This window comes from Sus scrofa, chromosome 3 (genome assembly GCF_054392235.1).
Source record: "Sus scrofa isolate SSC_HxYL_T2T_F1_AM1 chromosome 3, Sscrofa_HxYL_maternal_Yorkshire_Landrace_v2.0, whole genome shotgun sequence".
NCBI lineage: Eukaryota > Metazoa > Chordata > Mammalia > Artiodactyla > Suidae > Sus > Sus scrofa.
In genome coordinates, this window is record NC_139385.1 from 346,811 (window position 1) to 370,576 (window position 23,766).

Here is a 23,766-nt window from a genome sequence, read left to right on the forward strand (position 1 = left end):
ATGAGAGTCCTATGTCCATTTTTTCAAGTAACCGTCTGCCGATTTGCATTCCCCCCAGCGGTGTAGGAGAGTCTGCTTTTCTTCACATTCTCTCCAGCATTTGTTATTTGCAGAGTTTTTGGTGATGGCCCTTCTGATTGATGTGAGGTGACCTCATGGTAGTTTTGATTTGCTTGCTGCAATAACTGGTGATGCTGAGCATATTTTAACGGGTCTACATGTCCTCTTTGGAGAAAAGCCTATTTCGATCTTCTGCCCATTTTTTTGATGGCTTTGTTTGTTTTTGATGTTGAGCTGTAGGAGCTGTTTATCTATTTTGGAAATTAACCCCTTGTCAGTCACGTCGTTTGCACGTATTCTCTCTCATTCCGTGGGCTGTCTTGTCGTTTTGTTTGTTTCCTTTGCTGTGCAAAAGCTTTCAAGTTTAAAGAAGTCACGTTGGTTTATTTTTGTTTTTATTCCCATGACTTGAGGAGGTGGATCCAAACAGATGCTGCTGTGATTTAGGTCAGAGAGTGCTCTGCCTGGGCCTCCTCTAGGAGTTTTACTCTCTGGTCTTACTTACATTGTGGTTTTTAATCCATTTTGAGTTTATTTTTAAGATGGTGTTAGAGGGGTCTGATCTCATTCCTTTGCATGCAGCTGTTCGGTTTTCCCCGCACCATTTACTGAAGAGGCTGTCTTTGCTCCGTCGTATATTCCTGCCTCCTCTGCTGTAGATTTACTGACCAAAGGTGCGTGGGTTTAGTTCTGCGCTTTCTCTCCTGGTCCACCGATCCGTGTGTCTCTTTGTGCCAGCACCACACTGCTGGTGGCTGGAGCTTTGCAGCAAAGCCCACACGGGGATCCTGCTTCCTCTGGCTTGTCTGCGTCTCTGTGTGTCCTTGCGAGAAATTCTCTCAAAGGCGAAGACCCTGAATCTGAAGCACCAGCGGTACTGGTTCTGTCCCCACGACCCCTCATTTACTTCCAAGGCTGTCAGGTCTGTTTTGGTCCTTGATCTGTCTCCACCAACTGCGTAATTTACCCCATTGTTTTACCTTCCGGCCTCTGGCCTCCTGTTTGACTGAGCTGTGTTCTCAATCATTTCTCCACTGGCATTTTCCCGACGGGGCTCCTGCCCCTGCAGCTGGTCCGCACGGCAGCCTGGGCAGCTACTACCCCCAGCCTGATCAAGGACACAGGGCCATGGGGGGAGGTTCGTGGGGCAGGCAGAGAGCCCCTTCCACGCTCCTGCAGCAGGGAACCGGGGCTGCTCTGGCCTAGAACTCTCCAGCGCCCCACGAGGGCCGGGCTCTCTCCTTTCTCTGCGAGTGTCAGCCCAGGCGCCGCTGCCTCGCGCCCACAGATCTCCACTTGCTGCTTCTCCTCGACCTGCAGGTTCTTAGAAAAGGGGACTAAGCCTCACCATCACCTGCACCCAGAGGGGCCCCCCCCCCCGATTTGTTTGGTTTTTTTTAATTAAAAAAATTTTTTTTGGTGTTTTTGTTTTTTTGGGGGTTATTTTGGTTTTGGTTTTGGTTTTTTTTTTTTTTTTTTTTTTGCTTTTTAGGGCCACACCCAAGGCACTTGGAAGTTCCCAGGCTAGGGGTTGAATCAGAGCTGCAGCTGCCAGTCTACACCACAGCCATAGTAACACAGGATCCAAGCTGAGTCTGTGGCCTACGCCAGAGCTCACGGCAACACCAGATCCTTAACCCACTAAGCAAGGCCAGCGATTAAACCTGCAACTCACGGTTCCTCATCGGATTCGTTTCCGCTGCACCACGACGGGAACTCCCATCCCGGAGTTTTTAAAGCTGTGATGTTCCCGAGGGAGCTCCTGCTGGACTCATACATCCTCTGGTTCCCGGGGCTCTTACACTTCGCTGTCACTCCCGTTCCCAAGTGCAGCCCCTCCGACCTTAACAGGAGCTGCTAGACACACACTCGCTGATACTCCAGCTGACTGCAACGACCTCACATGCAAATCCTCAAGGGCCCGACGCAGACGTGCGCGCCTCCACCCTGGCCGAAAGTTCTACATCCTACTGGCTGGTCTGGAGCAATATGCAACCATCAAAGCAAGTTCAAAACTCTGAAGGGCGTGTCTGAGAGCCATGCCGACCCTCTCGGAAGCCCAGGAAACGTGGCCGAGTCGCTCAGGCCCCCAGGCCAAAAGCCCACGTGCAGGGACGAGAGCCAGGAGGTCAGGAAAGACACTCGGCACAGATGCGCCTCTGCGAGCGCCACGCGGACCCGGTGGACACGGGCACGACGGCGGCGACACAGGCGCGCAGCTCCGCGGATGGAGGGCGGACACCCAGCTGTGTCGCGCGCGCGTGTGCGCAGGCTCGTACGGGCACGAGGCTTGGTGGGGGGGGGGGCGCACGGCACACGTGTACGCATGCGTGCGCGTGCACGGGACCCTCGCGCCGCAGCCCCGTCCGCCCGCGGCCGAGCACGCACCCAGGATGGAGACCTTGCTGAGGAACTCCTGGTACACCCTGCGCTTCCTCAGCGTGCTGCCCTGCGGGAAGAAGACAGAGGACGGCTCAGAAAGGCGGGCGCCCGGCCTGTTTCCACCCTCCCCCATCTCCCCCATGACCCTCGGGGCGCTCCCGGAAGCCCCCCGAAGGAGCGAGGGTCTGAGCCCACTGCCGTTTCTACCCCCAGACCCCCGCTCCCGTCTCTGGGTGTCCACCCTGACTGCCCCCACGACTTAGAGCCTCATCAGACCCACCCCAACCCCAGCGGGGCAGGGGGGGGGCGAGGGGAGGCTGAGGGGACCCCCTCTGAGCCTTGGTCCCCTGGTCTGGCACTGGAGTACTTAAATGCTTGCCCCGCGGGACCCCGGGAAGGTGACCGGAGCAGACATCAGTCAAGGGACATGGGGAGGGGACCCCAGCTTCCCCTTCCCCACCAGCTCTGCACGGCTCAGGGGCAGACCAGCACTAAAAAGGCTGCAAGTCTCAATTTTAGAATCCTGGAGGCCTCCGCCACAGAAGCCCGGACACCCCAGGACCCCTTCATCTGGCAAAGAGCCCCTGCAGGGCTGGGCCCCTGAGCCAACAGGTCCAAGACCACCTAACTGGACCAAGACGGCTTTTAGGGCGGTTCTGCACCGCCGGCTGGTGGCCATGGTGGGGGCGCAGCATCCAGGTGTGTCTGCCATGAGGTGTCTGGACACCCACGGTGGGGGGCATGCTCGGCGCAGCCCCCCCCCCCCCACCGGCCTGAGCCATCTCGGATCCCCACCGGCCATGAGAAAGGCATTTCTTTTGGAAGATAATTTATATTCCCACTGACCTCCCGGCAGCAACGCCCACCCGGTGGAATGCAGGCGTGTTTGCCCGGGAACTTTAGACATTAAAGCCCGGCACAACTGGCTCATCCATCTCCCGCCCCAGAATGACAGCTGGAGGCGGCCGCCCGGGACCCTCGGGCAAGGGGACCCGCCTCAAAGGCTGACCGAGGCGCCTGCTCCTTGGCGTCTTCCTTCTGGGATGAGACAGCCAGGTCGGCCAGGCTGGGCCCCCACCGTCTGCTCGGGCATTCACGATGCATGTGGGGGGCACACAGCACATGTGTCATGGACCATGCCGGCCCGGAAACTCGGGGGCTGCCAGCGGCCCCAAGTGGGCTCTGTGCCTGGTGAGGCTGGTGCTGTGTCACTGGGATGGGGCCTGTCCAAGGCCATGGCGCAGGGAGGGGCCAGCGGGGCCTGAAACCCGCCTCCTGAGGGACCTGGCTGAGGACCCACGCTGGTGGGGGCGGGCTGGGGGGGCTGGTCCAGCTCAGCTCTGCCCCTCCTCCCTGGTACCTACAGCCTTGGTTTCCACCTCTCTGTGATGGGATCTGCCGGGCAGACTTGGAGGAGCCGAGAGCCACCTCCCCATCCCCAGGGCCCCCAGCCCCCACTCGCCGCACGCCCCGCCCCGCCGCTCCCCCCTACGGAGACCAGAGCCTGTGTCCCCCACCTGACCCGGGAGCGACCTCCCACCTCGCTGCCAGCAGGCCAGGGCCTCACTCCGCGCCCCCTGGCCCCAACCCGTGGCACGAGGCCAGGCCCCAAACTGCACCCCGTTGTCTCAGGGGAAACGACAGGTCCTGAGGCTGGAATCTAAAAAGTCCGCGAAGTCCAGGCTCCGTCGTGCCACCGGGCATGGCCTGAGCTGGCCCCGAGGAGGGGCTGGGACCTGGGTCCCGGCAGATGCCAGGCTCTGGCCAAAGTGCACACACGGTGGAACGGCACCACAGGCTCCGGAGCCTTGGCCCAGCTCTGGGAAGGTGAGAGCCGCCATGCCGAGAAGGGATCTCCGACCCGGAACAACCCCTCCGGGACCCTGCCCGTTTCAGGTCAATGTAAACCCCCCCATCCCCCCCACAGCTGGCCCAGTGCCCAGCTGGTGGGAGGCACTGCTGTGGGGCCCGGGCTGGGTGGGGCCTGGGGCAAAGGAGACCAGAAGGGGGTCCCGGCCCCCTGCTGCCCCACTTCACAGATGGGAACCGGGGCCCCAGCAGGTGAGGGGGGCTCAACACTGCGGCTCAGGACCCAGTTTCAAGGGTCTCAGGCAGGTGAGCCTCCAGGGACCCCAGCCCAGCCCCTCCCATGGGAGGCTACGTTCTTAGTTCCAACTCGGGGTCTCACATAGGATTCAGGGGAGTTCCCATTGTGGCTCAGTGGTTAACGAATCCGACCAGGAACCATGAGGTTGTGGGTTCGATCCCTGGCCTCGCTCAGGGGGTTAAGGATCTGGTGTGGCCGTGAGCTGTGGTGTCAGTCACAGACACGGCTCGGATCCTGTGGTGCTGTGGCTGTGGTGTAGGCCGGAGGCTACAGCACCGATTCGACCCCTAGCCTGGGAACCTCTGTGTGCTGCGGTGCAAGCCTAGAAAAGACAAAAAGACAAAAAATAAATAAATACATAAAGATTCAGGGTGAACAAAGGGTCCTGAAGCTTAAAAGGAAGAAGTGTGGGGCACTGGGGCCCTCGGGCCCTGGTCCTGCTTGGAGGCAGTGGGCAGCCAGCAGGCTGGTCTCAGCGAGCCCTACCCATCCCTCCAGCACCACACGGAGCAGCGGAACCTTCTGGACCAGAGGTTCTGGGATTCAGAGGCGGCCCCCTCCCTGGAGACAGCACAGCCCCCCATCCTGCGTCCCCCACGTATGTCCAGCTCAGGGTCCGCTTGCTGTGGGACGGGCACGAGTCCGCCCAAGCCGAGGGCTGATGCAGAAACGGGCGCCGGCAAGGACACTCCCTTCCGAGTGGGCCGCACTGTCATTTTCTCCCCAAGATGTAGCGGCTCTGCAGGCTCCCGGCACACCGCGGCTATTCTTAGCGCCCAGGGATCCAGAATTAAAGCAGAGGAAGCACCAGCTGCCTTGGTGGTTTGGGAACTTCCCTGAATATAAGGTTCCAGCCACAAAAACCCCACAGCCCAGGAGGACTCGGCTGGCCGGTGGCAGAGGAACAGCTTATGCAACCAGGCCAGGTGTGTCCCGGGGAGACAGGAACCGGGGGCGGGGGGGGTGCCTGGGGCGCCTCCCACACACACGAGGTCTCTCTCTCTGGAGAAAACAGGGATTGGCAGGTTTAGACAAAGATAGGGAGCCAGGAGGCACCAGGACTCACCTCGCAGGGCAGGGCCTTGGCACGATCCGGTGGCCGAGGCACTAGAACAGCCCCTGTGGACAGTGGGCACCCAGGATACCCCCCGAGGGCAGAGAGGAGTCTCGTGAAATGCTGGGCTGCAGACTGAACGGACCCCTCCCTCTGGCACGAAGGGCCTGGCGCTACATGGGGCCAGGATGGCTGCCTGGCTGCCTGCTCGGACCTCTGCTGGATGCCACCTTGTCACGGACGGGGTCTCAGGCTTTTCTGTAACATGGCACCCCCACCTTTGCTTCTGCTCTGTCACTCTCCATGGAAACTGTCGCCAGGAGGCATGAGTTTGCTCCGTCACCTCCTCCACTGGCATGTCAGCCTCCCCTGCGGGGGTGCACCTGTGACATTCCCTAAGGGCCCCCAGCACCGATGACCAGCCAGTGTGTGCGCAGGACAGAGTGGGGAGGCCTTCCCAGCACACGAGCTCCCCCCTGGAGCCTCTGGTGAACACCGTCCCCGCTGCCCAACACGGCCCCCCAGAGGGCCTGCACAGGTGTGTGCGCCACCTAAGACAGGACCTGGCCACCTGTAAGAAAACGTGAAACGGCTACCCTTGTGTAAGGAGTGGAGGCCAGCAGCCTGTCCAGGACCACAGTCCCACTGTGCCTCTGGAAGCTGGCCCCTCTCAGCCCTTTACTCCACCACCTTGGTGAGAGTCACCTCATAGTCCAGAATGGCAGCTGGAGCTCCAGCCATCGCAACCACATTGCCAACAATTGTAAGGAGAATGGGAAGGAAAGCAATAGGAGCTACCCCAGCTGTGTGCCTGCCTTCAGGGAAGCTTCCCAGAATCCCTCCTGACACCGGCCACCCATCCCACCCCTACCTGGCATGCCATCTAGACACAACCAGACTCTCACACGATGCTTGACAGCAGGCAGCCTCGAAGGGCCGCCCACCCCGCCCTGGAAAAGCCCCCACACAGGCGCCGCTCACTCACCATGAGGATGCGCCGGTAGCTGTCCCGGTCGATGCCCCAGAGCTTGAGGTCCGTCTTGGCCTTCACAGTGGCTGCCCTGGGGGTGCCATAGATGAGGGCGAGCTCCCCGAAGCTGCCGCCTTCACTGATGCTGGTCACCCACTCCCCATTCACATACACCTGCAGGGGACGGGGGACAGCGTCAGGGCCTGGGGTCACCCTCTCTCCATTCACATACACCTGCAGGGGACGGGGGACAGCGTCAGGGCCTGGAGTCACCCTCTCTCCATTCACATACACCTGCAGGGGACGGGGGACAGCCTCAAGGCCTGGGGTCACCCACTCCCCATTCACATACACCTGCAGGGGACGGGGGACAGCCTCAAGGCCTGGGGTCACCCTCTCTCCATTCACATACACCTGCAGGGGACGGGGGACAGCGTCAGGGCCTGGGGTCACCCTCTCTCCATTCACATACACCTGCAGGGGACGGGGGACAGCCTCAAGGCCTGGGGTCACCCACTCCCCATTCACATACACCTGCAGGGGACGGGGGACAGTGTCAGGGCCTGGGGTCACCCTCTCTCTGTTCACATATACCCGCAGGGGACAGAGGGACAGTGTCCCGGGCCTGGGGTCACACTGCAGCTTCCAGGGCTGGGAGCCCACTGCAGCCCCAGATCCCTTGCTGGTGGGTGGAACTCAGCTCTACCCAGGCCCAGGATCACCCAAGGTGCCCGCCTCAGGCCCAGCACTTCCACAGCCGAGGCTGGACGGGCACATAGGTGAGAGTGTCACTGAGGCACTTGATCCACGGGAAAGCAAGTCCTGCCACCTCCAGGAGGCCTCCCTTCAACTCTCACCGACCTGAGAAGGGCCGGCCAGCCCGGGCTGCAGTCTCTCTAACCACACAGCAGAGTCAGAGGTGACTCCCCGGGCACCTGAGGCTCCAGCCGCCGTTCGGGGCCCCTCACCTGGGCCTCTCCGGTCCCTGCCATTCTAGGCCCCACGCCCGCCTCCACCAGCAGGGCTGACAACCGGAAGAAGCCACGCTTCCTGAGTCTGGGGCGCCCCTCCCCATGGGCAGCACCCACATGGCACGCAGTCAATGGGCGCTAAGGCCGCCCTGCGGGCCGAGCCCAGAGGGCAGACAAGATGGCCTGTCAGCCTGCGAGGGCGGCGCCCCCAGCACAGGGCCTACTGTGCATTGACACGCACGTCCGCATCCTGCAAGAATGGCCCAGATTGTGTATTATGCAGATCTGCTTACTATAAATTAACACAACGCACTGTTCATTCCCCGCAGTGTCAATGAGCTTAAAGAATGGTTCCCGTTGGCAGGAAGGGTGCCTGCGGGAGAGAACGGATTGGCTGAATCATGGAAGCGATTCTTGCGGAATCAATGACTCATTATCTTGTCGACAACTGAGGACAGATCTGCCAATCTGCGGGGAACACCACGCAGGTGATAACTGGATGGTGTGAGCCGGCGCCGGGGGAGGGGCGTGGGGAACCAGCCGGCCCACGGTTTGTGCGGCCCCTGCCCGCCCCACCCGGGGCCGCCTGCGCTCACGTTCTGGAATCAGGGCCACTGGGCCTCAGCAAGGGTCCCCAGGAATCAGGGCAATGCCCGTCCTGCCCACGAGGCAGGGAGCGTGCCCGTCGGCTGTGCCGCAGACGTGGAGGGCCAGCAAGCTGAGGTCTAGGGGTGAAAGGGCCGTGCGGAGCGTCCCCGGGGCCCCCACTTCCGGTTTCCCTCGAAGGGGCCCAGTGTCCACGGCGGGGCTGCCACTGGGTCTTGGCCAGCAGCCGGTGGCCCCCTTACAGGCCTGTGTCTGTGCACAGTCCTCCCTGCGCTGACGCAGCTCAGACGCTTACCTGCCCCACCCCAGCACGCGGCCTCGTGTTCTCCCCCAACTCAGATCAGGGCACAGGTGTCAGTGCCCCCCACCCCAGGACGGGGGCCTGAAGGTCACCACGGCGCATCCTCCTGGTCCAGCCTCATCTGCATGCTGGGCTCTGCCTGTCTGGTCTCAGCCACGCAGCCGCTATGCGCGCACGGGTGAGGGGCGCTCGAGGTTCAGCTCCGATTCGGAATTCTCGCTTGTGACCAAGTGCCGTCACCTCTCACGGGGATGCCAGGTGGGGGTGGCACAGGCCAAATCCCGGGTGGCCGTACGATGTCCTAACACCGTCTCCCCAGATGGTACCAACCCCCAGCCCACTGCACCTGCTCCCTGAGCAGGGTCACCCCAGCAACGTGGGCTCCGAGGCTGGGCGAGCCTTGCTGGACACAGGGAGCCTGGGGAGCGCGTGCGGCCTCAGCCCTCACGCTTGGGGGAAGAAGGAAGCCGCCCTCCTCCTGGCTGCCGAGGGGTGGGGCAGGACACTCCCAGCACCCGCCAGAGCACACAGGGCCCCAGGGGACAGGCCAGGTGCCTCAGCAGAGCCCACAGTGGTGGTGGCAACCCCACTTTCCTGGGGCGCAATCCCAAAGGGCAGGCGGCGGCTGCAGGTCATCAGCATCCCCGGGGGCCGCAGGACCCCTTCCTCGCGAAGTCCCGAGAGCATCCTCGGGGCCTCAGAGAAAACCATTGTGTGGAGCCACAGACGGCCACGGCCACCCCCAGAGCACAAAGGGCCATCCTTCTGGGGACACTGGCCTCTGTCACCACGGCCGCGCAATGCCCAGCCCCACCCCAGCTGGCACGCAAAGGGGCTACTTCTTGCTTTGTTTCATTTTTGCTTTTTCTTTTTTAAAAGAAACGTGGGGGGAGGCCCCACCGAGCTACTTTACGCTCCCCAATGGCCTCAGCTTCTCCGGCTGAACCCAGGGCTCCTGCCCCGCCTTCTCGGCTCATTCACTCCCTGTCACCCCCAGGGGTACCCAGCATCCTCAGTGCCCGCACGTGCTGACCGCTGGGCTCAGCTTCCTGTTCACGGGGCTTTACTGACCAGCCGGTCACTAATAATCACGCAAACACAGTCACCATTAAAACGAGCTGCAGGAGTTCTCGGCGTGGCGCAGCAGAAACGAATCCGACTAGAAACCATGAGGTTGCGGGTTCGATCCCTGGCCTCGCTCGGTGGGTTAAGGATCTGGCAATACCATAAGCTGTGGTGTAGGTTGCAGACGCGGCTCAGATCTGGTGTTGCTGTGGCTGTGGTGTCGACTGGCGGCTACAGCTCCAATTAGACCCCTAGCCTGGGAACCTCCATATGCCGCGGGTGTGGCCCTAGAAAAGGCAAACAAACAAACAAAAAACCCACGAGCTGCACGCCTTGAAGAGAACAGGAGGCCGATGGCTCAGGGGAAGAGCCACAATCACTTTCCGTGGAGCTGAATGTGAGCCCAGCCTGAGTGGCCCCGTACGGAGACCTGGGGGAGAGCTGAGGGCGGAGAGAGGAACGTGACGGGCAACGGCCCTGAGGCAGGACTGGACTTGGCGAGCAGCAAGCATGCGGGGTGGTTTTCTCCCCGAACCACAGAAGGTTCCGGCAGGTGGCTAATGCTCCCTCTGCACAGGAGCGCCCAGCTCAGGGCGGCCAGACGGAGGCAGGTGGGGAGCGAAGGGCGTCCCAAGGACACGGCCTTTGACCAGGTCACTCAATGGGGGTGCACAGCCCCCCCCACCACACAGGGGCCCCCGGGTCAGCACCTCACAGGCGGCCCTGATGTGGGCCACCAGGGACCAGCTCTGACTCCAACCTCGGGGCGGAGGCGGAGGCGGTGAGGGATCCCAGGCGCAGGACTCGGCTTTGGGAGACCCCAGGAGCGCCTCACTGCAGCGCTGCGTTTCCATGGGTGGGTCTCCAGAGGCTGATCTCGACCCCGCTGAAACCACAGAGGGCAGCTGGGAACGCCGCCAGGGGACACGGGGCACCCCAGCCGCCCGCCGCCTGCCCCCAATCCTGGGACAGTTCCGTTCAACACTAGACTCCACAGAAAGTAAAAGTTTAGTTGCAACAACTGCTAGGTAAGTAGAGACACGGTCACCAAGTTAGTTATCCATTTAACTGGAGGGGGCCTCCTGCGGCCTCACCCCCACGGCCCCAGCGGCACTTCACACGCAATCCGGAGCTGCCCGGGCATGGAGGTAACTCAGCTATGCCACCCGCTGTTGTTTTTCTTTCCCCAGATGGTGAGAAAATGTTAATGGCCCATCTCTGCTGCTGTCCCAGGCTCTGGCTGCCAAGAGTGGGGGCACCTGAGCAGGTGAGTCTGGGCAGGTGATTCCAGGTACATCAGCTCCCCACACGCACCCTGGACGGTCTCCTTCTGGGGCAGCGTCCGCCACGCCCAGCCGCCCTCTCCGGCCCGGTCCAAGACGCCGCCTCCCAGGCTGCTCTTCCCACCAGGTAAACCCGGTTCTGAGCCTCCATCCTCTTTGGCCCAGAACACCTGGGGAGGGGGGATTTGTTGGGCTTTGCTTGAGGGTGCCACAGGCGGTCAGCTACCAGTCCTCTGGGTGGCGGGCTGCCAGCCAGTCTCCCTCCGCGGAACCCAGATCCGTCAAGCTTGTGGGCCACCCTCCTGCGGACGCCGCTCTCCGCCAAGTTCCCACGGGCGGTTCCGCCGGGATCCCGACCCGCACCCGGAGCACCGCTTGCTCCTCCACCAACCCTGCACGCCAGTCAAGGGCCCATGTCCTTCTCAAGCTGTTGTCACATGACCACCACCACGTGGGGGGCTCAGGGTCTCCTGTCCCCCGATTCCAGAGCCGCCACTGCCCCCAGTGGGGCCATCGAGGCCTCAGCAGGAAGCCGAGCGTGTGCTCGGGCCCCCAGACACACCCTGGGGCGACACGAGGCAGGAAAGCTTCACAGCCCGCTTGGGGCCACGGCCGCCCAGCACCCAGGAAGGGACTGGTCAGCGCGTGCCCCGACAGCAGGACTCGACCAGGCCCTGGCGCGGCCACGCCCGCAGCAACACTGCTCACAGCGGCTGCGACACAGGCGGGCACGACGGCGCCAGGTGCAGGCAGTGTAGTGGACGGTGAACCGGAGAATGAGACGCTCAGAGGACAGAGACAGTGCGACCCCACTTGAATGAGGGCCCTGGAGGAGTCAGGCTCACAGACAGAACTCGGAGCGGGGGCCGGGGGGGGGCAGTCAGTGTTTAGTGGGGACAGAGTCTCCGTTTGGGACCGTGACATGAGGTCTGGGGGTGACGTGGTGATGGTTACACGACACTGCGAGTGTCCTTAAGGCCTCCGCACGGGACAATCCAACGCTTAGGACAGCGCCTCTTATGTTATGTGTATGTCCCCACTTAAAAAAGAAAAACAGAGTTCTTGCTGTGGCCCAGTGGGTTAAGAACCCGACATAAGGACGTGGTTACAATCCCTGGCCTCGCTCACTGGGTTAAGGATCCAGCGTTGCCACAACCTGAGGCTTAGGTTGCAGATGAGGCTCAGATTTGGCGTTGCTGTGGCTGGCAGGGCAGCCGAAAAAGAAAAAATAAAATAAAAATAAAAACAGGACACCAAGCGAGCAAACTAAATGGCCATGACCACTGCAGCCAGACGGCCTGTGGTGCCCTGTTCCTGGGGTGCTGCCAAGGCCCCGTGCTGACCTCTGGAAGCTGGACACATCCTCCCAGACGGCTGGTGAGGAGGGAACCCTGGGCGGGGGTGGGGGGGGCAGAGCCTGGGGTGGGGTGGACCCCCAAGAAGGAGGGCCCTCCAACACCAGAGGCCTGGACGGGTCAGGGAGGAACGGCGCTCCAGCGCCTATAAAGTTGGCCACTGAGTGTCCTTTTAGGTGGAAATGCTATGTTCCACGAATAAAACAAATTGGGAGATATTTTTATACTTAGAAAAATGGATTACAGCTCCCGGCACTGTCCGTGTCTCTCTGGAACACCGTAATTTAAGCCAGGCTGGTGCTCTGGCATCCGGTCACCTGGCCGTGCCCCCCAGGGGACCACTGGTCAGAGGGCAGTGTCCAGCCCGCAGGAGGAGAGGCTCAGGACGGCCAGGGCGCGGTTCTCCAAGGACGGCGCGTCCCGGGGTCTCGGGCTCAAAGGACCGTCACAGTTTCCCCTCTTGTTCCCACGAGACTGGTCTTTTTTTGGTAATTTTTGTAATTTTTTTTTCATCTTTTTGTCTTTTTAGGGCCGTACCCACAGCATATGGAAGTTCCCAGGCTAGGGGTCAAATCAGAGCTGCAGCTGCCGGTCTACACCACAGCCACAGCAACGCGGGATCCAAGCCGCATCTGTGACCTACACCCCAGCTCACGGCAACACCAGATCCTTAACCCACGAGTGAAGCCAGGGATTGAACCCGCAACCTCAGGTTCCTAGTCGGATTCGTTTCTTTTGTGCCAAGACAGGAACTCCAAGACGGGTCTTCTTAAAAGCTGCTCTCAGGACCCTGGCCATCGGCCGGTCCCTGAGCAGCTGCTGCCCTGTGCGGGGCCAGGCTGGCTGGTCACGCCCCTGCCCCCCGCAGGCCGTGCCGGAAAGGCACAAACAGAACGCGGCTGGGGCCTGGAGAAGCTACGGCTTCTACCCGAGGCAGTAATAATAGTCCTGATCACCCTGCGACCCCCACACGCGCCTGCCAACGCGCCCCCTTTCCCTCCATATTCCCGACGGAGCAGCTCTGGATTCTTTTAAATGTGGCCTTCACCCACACAGCTCCGGCCTCGCGTGCTCACCCTGTGCTCGCGGCCACATCACAGGCTGCCCTGCACGGGCCCCTGCCCCCGGCCCTGCCAGCACGCCCTGCCGCCCACGGCTGGAAAATCTGATCAGGCTGACGGAGGGGGTGGCCTCGACCGGTGTCACGGGACAGCCTCACGAGTCACACCTGGTCCCATCCGGGGCCCAAGTGTCCCAAATTCAAGACTGCAGCCAGGAAGCGGGCATCCGCCCACAGTGCCCAGACAACCTGGCCCTGGCAGCCGGGTCCACGAGGGCCTCACAGCTACCTTGGGACCTGAGCCGCTGTGGGGAGGGCTGGGCCTGCCAGGTCACAGTGTCTTGTAATGCCCGTGATGAGAAAGCGGCCCCGTCTCCCCTCACACTGCTGCCTCCTGTGTCCCCGCCTGCACGGAAGCCACACGCAGAGGCAGCCGCACGGCCGACAGGGAAGACTGAAGGTGCCCGTGACAGAGCCATCAGCCTGGCCCCTCCCCGCGGGACCGGGACCTGGCTGTGACCTCCCTGGCGCGGGAGAGCAGGTCAAGCCAGCACCTTCCCTCAGTCAGCATCGGAAGGTGTGGGTCCAGGTGAGAGGCCGGGGCCACTGGAGTCAGCACTTTGAAGATGTTCCCAGGACTGGAGAGGCGGAGTCATACGACTTCAAGGAACAAAGAAGGAGGACGTTCCCGGGGAGGAAGGCGGGGCAGGATCTTTGAGGGGGGTCCCTGCACTGGGAGGAGCCTGCACCTCGGTGGTCAGCCCAGCAGCTCTGCCTGGATGGGGAGGAGCTGGGCCTGAGCGGGTCCTGAAGGATGCATAGGAGTTCGCGAGGCAGAGCAGGAATGAGAGCAGACGGACGGGAGGGGTGGAGGCCCAGGCGCATTTCCTTAGAGGTCACATCCCCACACCCACAAACCCAGAGGACATGTGCCCTCAGGGCGTGGGTAGTGCCCAGCACAGATCAATCGCCCAGTTGACGTCTGAGCAAGAGAACAAGGGACACAGCAGAGGGGCCTGGGGAGCAGGGACACAGCAGAGGGGGCCTGGGGAGCAGGGACATAGCAGAGGGGGCCTGGGGAGCAGGGACACAGAGCAGAGGGGGCCTGGGGAGCAGGGACACAGAGCAGAGGGGGCCTGGGGAGCAGGGACACAGAGCAGAGGGGGCCTGGGGAGCAGGGACACAGAGCAGAGGGGGCCTGGGGAGCAGGGACACAGAGCAGAGGGGGCCTGGGGAGCAGGGACACAGAGCAGAGGGGGCCTGGGGAGCAGGGACACAGAGCAGAGGGGGCCTGGGGAGCAGGGACACAGCAGAGGGGGCCTGGGGAGCAGGGACACAGAGCAGAGGGGGCCTGGGGAGCAGGGACACAGAGCAGAGGGGGCCTGGGGAGCAGGAACACAGAGCAGAGGGGGCCTGCAGAGTGGTGACCGCAGAGGTGCAGGCGGAGCCCCATAGGGGTCAGAGCCGGGTCTGTGCCAACGCCCGCTGACCCCACGCCTCCCTGGCAGCTCTACCCCTCAGCACCTCTGGGGCGGCTCCAGGACCGCCAGGTCCCAGGACGGAGCATCCTTGTCTGTCTACTCTGCTTCCTGGGCTGGTGTTGTTTTTAACCCTGAGCAGAGCCAGCAGGAGGTGACTGTGGGCTGGCAGCCTGAGCCCAGGGTTGGAACCGTGGCTCCTTCTAACCCTCCCCTCTGCCCACTTCCTCTGCGACACTGCAGCCCAAGGCCCTTCAGCTCCAGCCTCAGTTTCCTCCTTGGGTGAGAGGCCCAGTCCAGGGCAGAGCACGGTAAAACCCCAGGACAGAGAGAAAGCCCAACCCTATACCCCCTGCCCTGAGGTCCCAGCCAGCCACCTCCTGTGCCACCAGCCCCAAAAGCCGAGGGCCCCCAGCCTGGTTCCCAGAACGGGCAGCCGTGGTGGATGCAGGTGCTCTGCTGGGAAATAAATAAGAAACCGCCCTCCCCCAGGACGGCCTGGGCTGGACCGCGGGCCGAGCCCTGATCCCTGGGCAGGGGCAGCATCACTGAGCCTGGTGAGCCCCACTTCGCAGGGACATGACTGGCAGGGAGGCCACCAAGTGCCCCATCCCTGTCCCATCCTGGTGCGGGGGCCCCGACCAGAGCCCGCACACAGCTGTGTGTGGGGTCCCCCAGACGTGTTCTGTATATGGGGACCGCAGACGCCAAAATGCCAGGACAGACTCAGTCCCATGCTCAGGAGGTTCCCGGTTGGCCTGGGGACCAGCCTTAAACAGATGCTCCTCAGAACAGGGGCAAAGTGGCAGCTGAGCTGAATCTGGGCCACAGAAAACACCCTGGGCAAGACACAGCCGCGGGCACGGAGGCCAGAGCGGGGGCAGGAGGGGACGGGCCACACCTGGGGGGGGGGGACGGGGGGCAGGAGGGGACGGGCCACACCTGGGGGGGACAGGGGGGCGGGAGGGGACGGGCCACACCTGGGGCAGGACAGAGAGGGGCAGGAGGGGACAGGCCACACCTGGAAGACAGAGGGGGGAGAGGAGGGGACGGGCCATGCCTGGGAGGGGACAGAGGGCAGCACCGGCCAAGCCCCAGCTTTCGGAGATACCCACGGGGGGTGTCAGTGCCAGGCCGGCGTGCGGGTGGTGGTCTGCGGGCAGCCGCAGGGGCGCTGGGGAAGGACGCCACATCCCAGCAGGGCCAGGGGGGAGGCGGTCAGCCTGGGGGGCAGGTGACTGAAGGAGGTACCTGTCCTTCCCCATCCGAGCTGGGCCCCACGTCCTGAGACAGGGCGTCGCGGAGGGAGAGGGTGGGGGCACCACCTTCCCAGGACGGACGGCCGCGGCCCAGCGCTCCCTCGTAAAGCGAGAGCCTCGGGGCCGCGGACGCTGAAAGAGACCGTGCGGGCACCTGCCGGGCACCTCATTTCCCACTGCGCCTGGATGTGCTTCGCGTGTCCTCGGAGGAAGCTCTGTCAGCCTTCTGGTTGGAAAAAGCCCGAGCACCACTCCCCAAGTGCTTCCTCTAGAGCTTTTGGGCAGAACGAGGCCCCGTTTCCCAGACACGGTTGTCAGGTACTCACATCCACCTCCCCTTGGTCGACCACGTAGAAGTTGTCTCCTTCGTCCCCTACGAGAAAGAACAGGACACATGATGCAAGATCCCAGGGCGGCTGTTTTCTCGTAACAAACCACCCCTGACACTCTTCCTACCCCACCACCAAGCAACACCGGCTCTCAGCAAAATTAAACACTTGAAACAAAAGCTGTGTGGGAGTTCCCGCTGTGGTGCAGTGGAAGTGAATCCGACTAGTATCCGTGAGGATGCAGGTCTGACCCCTGGCCTCGCTCCGTGGGTTAAGGATCTGGGGTTGCCGCAAGCTGTGGTGGGGGTCACAGACGCGGCTTGGAGCCTGCGCTGCTGTGGCTGTGGTGCAGGCCGGCAGCTGCAGCTCCGATTCGACCCGTAGCCTGGGAACCTCCATTTGCCGCGGGAGTGGCCCCCAAAAGCAAAAAAAAAAAAAAAACAAAACACAAAAGCTGTGTGTTTTAAGGTACACGACACAATGAGTGAACCGATGACAGCGGTCAGCCTGCCAGACCCACCCCCTCCCGACACCATCGGGGCTCTGAAATCCACTCCCAGGACTCGGCAATTTTGTGACAAGAAGTCACGGAAACACATTAACACATGTTAACTTGTGGACCAGGCGGTCTGAAGCCTCCGTCGGGGACTCAGCGATGCCCGGCCATGCGCTCTGGCTCCGAGGCGCGGGGCGCGCACCTTGCTGTATGACGGTCTCCCCAGCGATGTGCGTGACGGGGAACATGGCATCGAATATGTCGCTGGAAGAGAAAGCACGGCGTGTGACGGCTGCGGGCGCCCGCCCGACCCAGCCCCGCGAGGGTGGCGCGCCGATCGTTCCCGCGACTCGGCCCAAAGGAGGTGAAGCCCTCGGCGACCCTGCTGCCCCGAGGCTCACGGCCTCCTCACCGGGTGTTCTGGGATTTTACAGAGACGGGACCGGCAGGGACCAAACCCTGGGACCGGGTCCCACGGCGCCGAGGAGGACCCGCCGGAGCACGGCAGCCGGGCTTGACGGCCTGTTCGCTGCGTTTTCCCAGGGAAATGCTTTCCATCCAAGCGTGTCGAGACGCCAGATGCAGAAATGGGAAGAAGCCAGAGTCATACCAGCTCACTCAAGGGGCCCAGAAGCCAGGGGGCTGGCACGGGGCTGTGCCCAAGGGCCACCTGGCCATTTCATTTCCTGGGTTCAGAGTGAGAGGGACCCACCAGCAGGACGGGCTGGATCCCGAAAGGCAATGACCACCCTCGGGGGCTTCATGACGCTGGAGCCCCTCGGGTAGCAGGTGCACCTTCACGGGATGCCTGCCTGCTGCCCCCCGCCCCCTGGCATTCTCTGCCACTGGGTCAAGAGGGGGCCTCAGAGGAGCTCACAGCGCGGGCCCAGGAGCAAACACAGGGTCAGACCCAAACGGCCCTGTGCCCGCTGTTCCCAGGGTCCACAAAATGTAAATCAGTCTGCCTTGAAGCAGTCACCTTCCCTCTAGGCACATGCTTCTTTCTCTGAGGAGGAGGGCAGCAATGGGGGCAGGGGTGGGGGGTGACGGCGAGCAGGGGGCGGGGGGTGACGGGCGGGGGCGGGGTCAAAGGAGCGCGGCAGGGCCCAGGTTTTCAGCCCTGATGTGCCCAGATGCCTTCCTTCTGCGCTTGGCTAAAGCACGCTGCCACCTCCAGGCCCTCCTGAGCCGCACCGGAGCCCCGCTCGGCTGCCCTGCTCCCTTGTCCCCCCGACCCAGACGGAAAACGAGGCAAAATCCAGCGTCTTCCCCCGAGAGCCACACAATCTCACCCCAGGTGCATGGGTCTGTCCCCCGAGGCCTCTGAGCAGCGTCCTTGTGGGTTTTGCACTGAGGGCAGAGTCCGCAGACGAGGCACCCAGGTGCCATCAGACAGCTCCTCGGCCACCCGGCCTCCCCAAGACGCGGGTCCACCTCCGAGCTGAGACGTTTCCCACTTCGCGCCAGGGCGTGGCTTTCCCACCATCCACGTGGAACCGACGTTTCCAAACTCATCAAGATGGGGTCTGACCCTCGAGGTCAAAACACCAGGGATGAAGGAAACGCAAACCAAAACGATGATGAAGCATCACTCACGCGGGTCAGAATGGCCCCCAGCAAGAAGGATACGGGTAACGACTCAGCAAAGGAGCCCCCACACTGCGGTGGGAATGCAACTGGGTGCAGCCTCCGTGGAGGTTCCTCAAAAAACTAAAAATGGAGCTACCGAGTGATCCAGCCATTCCACTCCTGGGTATTTATCTGAAAAAACCAAGAACACTACTTCGAAAAAGATCCACGCGCTCAAATGTTCACAGCGCCACTATTTACAATTGCCAAGGTATGGAAGGCACCTAAATGTCTGTCTATCGACAGGAAGAACTAAGAAGATGTGGTACATACACAATGGAATACACAGTGGAATACTACTCAGCCATGAAAAAGAACGAAATATTGCCATCTGCAGAACACGGATGGACAGGGAGGGTATGATGCTGAAAGAAAGAAGTCAGACAGAGAGACGAGTACCGTATGACCTCGTTTATATATGGAAGCTAAAAAATACGACAGACGAGTACATTTAGCAAAAAAGAAACAGACTCATATATAGACATAGAAAACAACCCAGCCGTTGCCAGTGGCAAGAGGGAAGGAAGGAGGACGAGACAGGCAAGGAGATAAGAGGTTCAAACCACTACTTATGAAATAAATAAGATACAACGATGCGGTATATGCAGCACGGGCAACACAGCCAGTATTTTGTAGTAACTAGAAGCACAATATAATCTTTAAAAATCATGAATCACTACCTTGTACACCTGAAACATATAATACTGTAAATCAACTACACTTCAATTAAAAAAAAAAAAAAAAAAAAGAACACCCCTGGCGAATTCCAACTTGATACATTTCTGGGGAAAAAAAAGAAAAGAAAAAAAAAAAAGCATGCAAACGGAGCCGCTCCATCTTGGGCTTGTTATTCTCAGCCCAACAGAAGTAGTTTAAATGTATGTCACAGCTAATTCCAACAACACAGACATTTTGGGTTTTGTTTGTTTTAAATCTAAACCCTGCTGCCCAAGTGCCATTTTAAAATAAGGCTACTTCTTGACTTGCGAGTAAATGTTTAGAACACGGCCTGCTGGTAAGTTACTTGTTCTGACCTTGGAAACAAGACCTCTGAAGCTGTGGTCAAGCCAGCGGCCAAGGCCCCCAGGCTTGATTTCACCTTGACCTCAGGAAAGCATCTCCGTGCCTCTGAAGACAGCTCCTCTGAAAACCCGCCCCATCGGTGCCTCCCTGGACCCTGAGACACGCCTGGCCCCAGGGGTGGGTGCTGGGTGTGCCTGGTTCCCAGTGGCACCCACCTCCCTGGGAGGGCCACGTGGCCCCCCAGACACCTGCTGGGCAATGGGTCCTGCTTGTCACTGGATGTCGCTCTCCTGGCAGAAGCCGGACGCTGGCCCTGAGCCCATGGTGTGGCAAACGGCAATGGCCAATGGCCAGGCCTGCTGCCACTGGCAGACCCTCCATGAAGACAAGGAGTTTTCTGATGGCCAGAGGACCCCCGCTACTGAGCGAAATAGCAGCCGAGGTCCTGCCCTATCCTCTTTCTTCCCTTTCTCACGAGCGTCGCTTAGGCTGCCGTCCCACTGTGTCCTCGCATGGGGGGGATGGTGGGGGGGGAGGCTCCCCAGGTCTTCCAGGGACGCTAATCACTTCACTGCCCTCCCCCGACCTCAACTGAACCCAGTCCCTCCCAAAGGCCCCACCTCTCGACACCAGCCCCCTGGGGTCAGGGTTTCAGCAGGTGAATCTGGGGACACAGTTTAGCCCATAGCAAAATCCACCTTCTGCCAAAGAGCTTTCATGTTCACGTGCAGGCCCTCGGCCCACGAGGAAGGACCTGATCGTTCCCCCCAAAGCCATCAGCCAGTGTCCCCAACAATGCCTATTCGCCACGCCTCCCTGTGGGACCGCACGTTCCTCCAGGCTGGTGTGTGTCCCCAGATCCATCCGGAACCACACACTGAGCCAGGCAGCTTTCTCTCCTTTTCTACTTTCTGCAGCAACTCATAGAAGAAGGGACGGTTGGCTGAAGCTTGACAGGATTCACCCGTAAAACTTTTGAGACCTGGGCCCTTTGGGAGGACAGGTCCTGGGCGCTTTGGGAGGACAGGTCCTGGGCGCTTTGGGAGGGCAGGTCCTGGGCCCTTTGGGAGGGCAGGTCCTGGGCCATCACCCACTTTCCTGGTGCTTCACTGAGCCTTCACGGGCCACTGAGGGCACCATTTTCGAAGCTGGCTCCCAGCATTTAAAAACTGAGAGGGGGAGTTCCTGTTGTGGTGCAGCGGAAACAAACCTGACTAGGAACCATAAGGTTGCGGGTTCGATCCCTGGCCTTGCTCTGTGGGTTGAGGATCCGGCATTGCCGTGAGCTGTGGTGTAGGTCACAGACGCAGCTTGGATCTGGCGTTGCTGTGGCTCTGGTGTAGGCTGGAAGCTGTAGCTCCGATTCGACCCCTAACCTGGGAAGCTCCATATGCCTCGGATGTGGGCCTAGAAAGCACAAATAAAATAAAATGAAACAAAATAAAATTTTAAAAATTGGGGGTTTCTTCAGAGAAAAAGGAGTATTTTTGGCTTTTCTTCGGAAAAAATAAAGGCATATCTAGTAGCATGGGGCCTTTGTTCTCACAAAGCAAGAACTGAGCGCCTTCCCCACCTGGCGGGAGCACGTCACCCGATTCCCGATTCTGCCTCCGTCTGTGGCTCCTGCCTTAGGGGCTCACTGTCCAGCGGGGGGGTGACACATGTGCGTGGAGAAGGCCTTCACAAGGAGGGGGTCATCCCGGTGACAAACTCTCCCTCGGTGGCAGCCCAGGGACCCGGCGCCGCCCCTAAACTTGCCCGGAGGGACCCAGGGGCTCAGTCTCCAAGGAGTCAACCCACCGTAACAAGGGCAAAGTCACAGGCCTGCACCCACAGCCCCGCCCGAAGTTAACCCGACGCCCGCACTCCCTGCGCAGGGCGACACGCAGCCCCGCGAAGATCACAGCTGTTCCCAAGCCCGCGCGCACAGCAGCTCCCAGCGCCTTCTCCCAGCCCTGGGAAGGACGCCAAAGCGCACGCCGCGCCCCCAACCTCAGCCAGTCTCCTGATCCAAGTATGGCTTTTATTCCCTTTTATTGGCTCCCACTTCTAATACACTGCGCTCTGCTGCTGCAGGTGGCCTGACAGGTAAACACCCCGCCCCCCACCCCCGCCAAGCCACCCACAGGAGCAAACAGGTTGGACCAGGTCTCAGAGCGAGGCCACCCCAGTGGGCGACTGGGCAGAGGAAGGGAGGGAGGGAGGGCGCCCACACTCAATGGCAGCCACACCTGCCCCAAGCCCCTGACGCCTTCCGAGGCGCACGTGTGGGGTGGGGGTGACAAGGGTCCCTGCCCCACAGTCCCAGGCAGGACCCTCTGCTCCCTTAACCCCAAGAATCTACACTTCTGCATTCTAGAAACAGGGGAACGGGGTGGGGGCGGAATTCCTGTGATTTTCAGCCAAAGCACTGTGACAATGACCAGAGGACCCCCCCTCCAGTCACGAAGGAAAGAACAGACTTAGCACTTCCAACATTTCTGTGGCTTTCTCTCTTTACATGTCTTCTTTTGCAAAACATCCAACTTTGGGGAGCCCGGGGTGGTCAGAGCCGGGATGCGTGCATACCCCTGGCTGGTGAGGCTGCACGAGCAGCACAGAGCACAGCGGGGCGCTCCAGGCGTGGGTGTGGTGCCAACTGGCAGGGGACCGCTGCGATGGAGACGACATCAGGGAAGAGGCCCCACTGAACACACAAAACGTGTTCAAGTGTAGACGCCCGCGTCTTCCCACTTCAAAGTGAGGCCAGGAGGGGACAGCGGCCCTGACGGCCAGTCTCCCCACCTTCGCACGTGGTTCTCAAAGCCCTGCACCTGCAGCCTCTGCCTGGAAACATGTCGCTCCGTGGCCGGTCTGGGCTGATGGTCAGTGGTATTCACCTTTCAGGAATCAGCCCAGGCGAAATGCTGGTGCACTGAGCACCGCGGCGACACCCTGTTTTATGCTGCCCGGGTGACAGAGGGGCTTTTGTCTGCTGGGAGCTCTGCTGGGAGCCAGGGCCCCAGACAGTGTCCCTGGCTTATGTTTAGGCTTTTCCACTGTTTGGGCGAAAGCTCACTACGTTTCTGTATTGACTGCAAGTTTCCAAGTAATTCTCTCTAAACAGCAATAACTCAGGCGTAGCTGTTTACTGTGGGGGATGCGAGGCTGCCTGCTGGTACTGCAGCATCTAGAAATCCGTGTTTATATAAACCGGGAGCCTCTGCCACGGGAGACCTGGTGCCATCCTGTCTACGGCTGGTTCATCAACCACAACGCCTGGCACTGGAGAAGCACACACACGCCTGGGATTCCGTGGGGAATGCATCCGGGGAGTCCCCAGAGGAGGTGCCAGCTGAGCACTGGTACACCTGGGTGCAGCCGAACACATAAAGTATGAATCACACAGCGCCTGCCCTCAGACCACAACGGAATTAAACTAGAAATCAATAACAAAGATACCTTAAAATCCCCAGACATCTGGAGATGAAGCCACACACCATTACACATGGGTGAAAGAAGCAGGCGCAGGAGAAGCTGAAAACATTCTTAACGAAAGGAAAATGCAACTTATCAAAGTGTATGAGATGCAGCAAAAGCACCGCCTGGAGGGACACTCGCAGCACTGAAAGCGCACACGGATGCAGCTACGGCGTGGGGCGTGACGGCGCCCCGGATCGGATCCCTGCCCGGGAGCGCCACAGGCTTTGGCGTGGACGAAAAAGAAAAGAAAGAAAATCAAGGAAGAAAATCTAAAAGCAACCACCTAAGGAAACCAGAAAAAGAAGTTCAAAGCAAGCAAAAGAAAAGAAAGAATAAAAATTAAGGAGAATTTAAATAGGAAATTAATAGAGAAAAACCAATGAAACCCAGGCTGGTTCCTTGAAAAGAGCATAAAAACCTAGGAACCCCTAGACAGGGTCACAAAAAAGGGGGATAGGAGAGAAACTGAGAGACAGAGAAGACACAACAGACGTCAGAAATGAAAAAAAAAAAAAAAAAAAAAAAAGCACCACGACGGAGCCCTGAACCGTAGAAGGATGATAACGGAATCTTGGAACAACTCACACATCACACTGGAAACGCCACACGGGAAAGTCCTAGCTGGTGCAATGAGACAAAAAAAGGAAATAAAGGTATGCAGACTGGAAAGGAAGAAATAAAACTGTCTTTGTTTGCAGAAGATATGACCATCTCCGTAAAAAATCCCGAAGACTCAGCAACAAAGACCAAACCTACAGGAATCTCAGTGACTCCAGCAAGGCTGCACAACACCGGTCAACCGACAAACGCCCACCGCTGTTGCAGACGCCAGCCAGGAACAGGTGGCATTTAACATGAAAACAATACCGTGTACAT

The 23,766-nt window shown here is 60.3% G+C and overlaps 1 protein-coding gene across 13 annotated transcripts in view; it reads right to left on the bottom strand.

Moving 5' to 3' along the window:
* Positions 1–23,766, bottom strand: part of PRKAR1B (protein kinase cAMP-dependent type I regulatory subunit beta) — an 82,085-nt gene that overhangs the window by 17,446 nt on the left and 40,873 nt on the right. For all 13 annotated transcript variants that reach the window (XM_021085935.2, XM_021085937.2, XM_085016289.1 and 10 more), the window contains 4 exons: positions 16,979–17,040; positions 16,278–16,324; positions 6,589–6,747; positions 2,449–2,509 (listed from right to left, as the gene is read on the bottom strand). In XM_021085935.2, the coding sequence (XP_020941594.1) occupies positions 2,449–2,509; positions 6,589–6,747; positions 16,278–16,324; positions 16,979–17,040 (329 nt within the window). The remainder of the gene's footprint in view (positions 1–2,448; positions 2,510–6,588; positions 6,748–16,277; positions 16,325–16,978; positions 17,041–23,766) is intronic.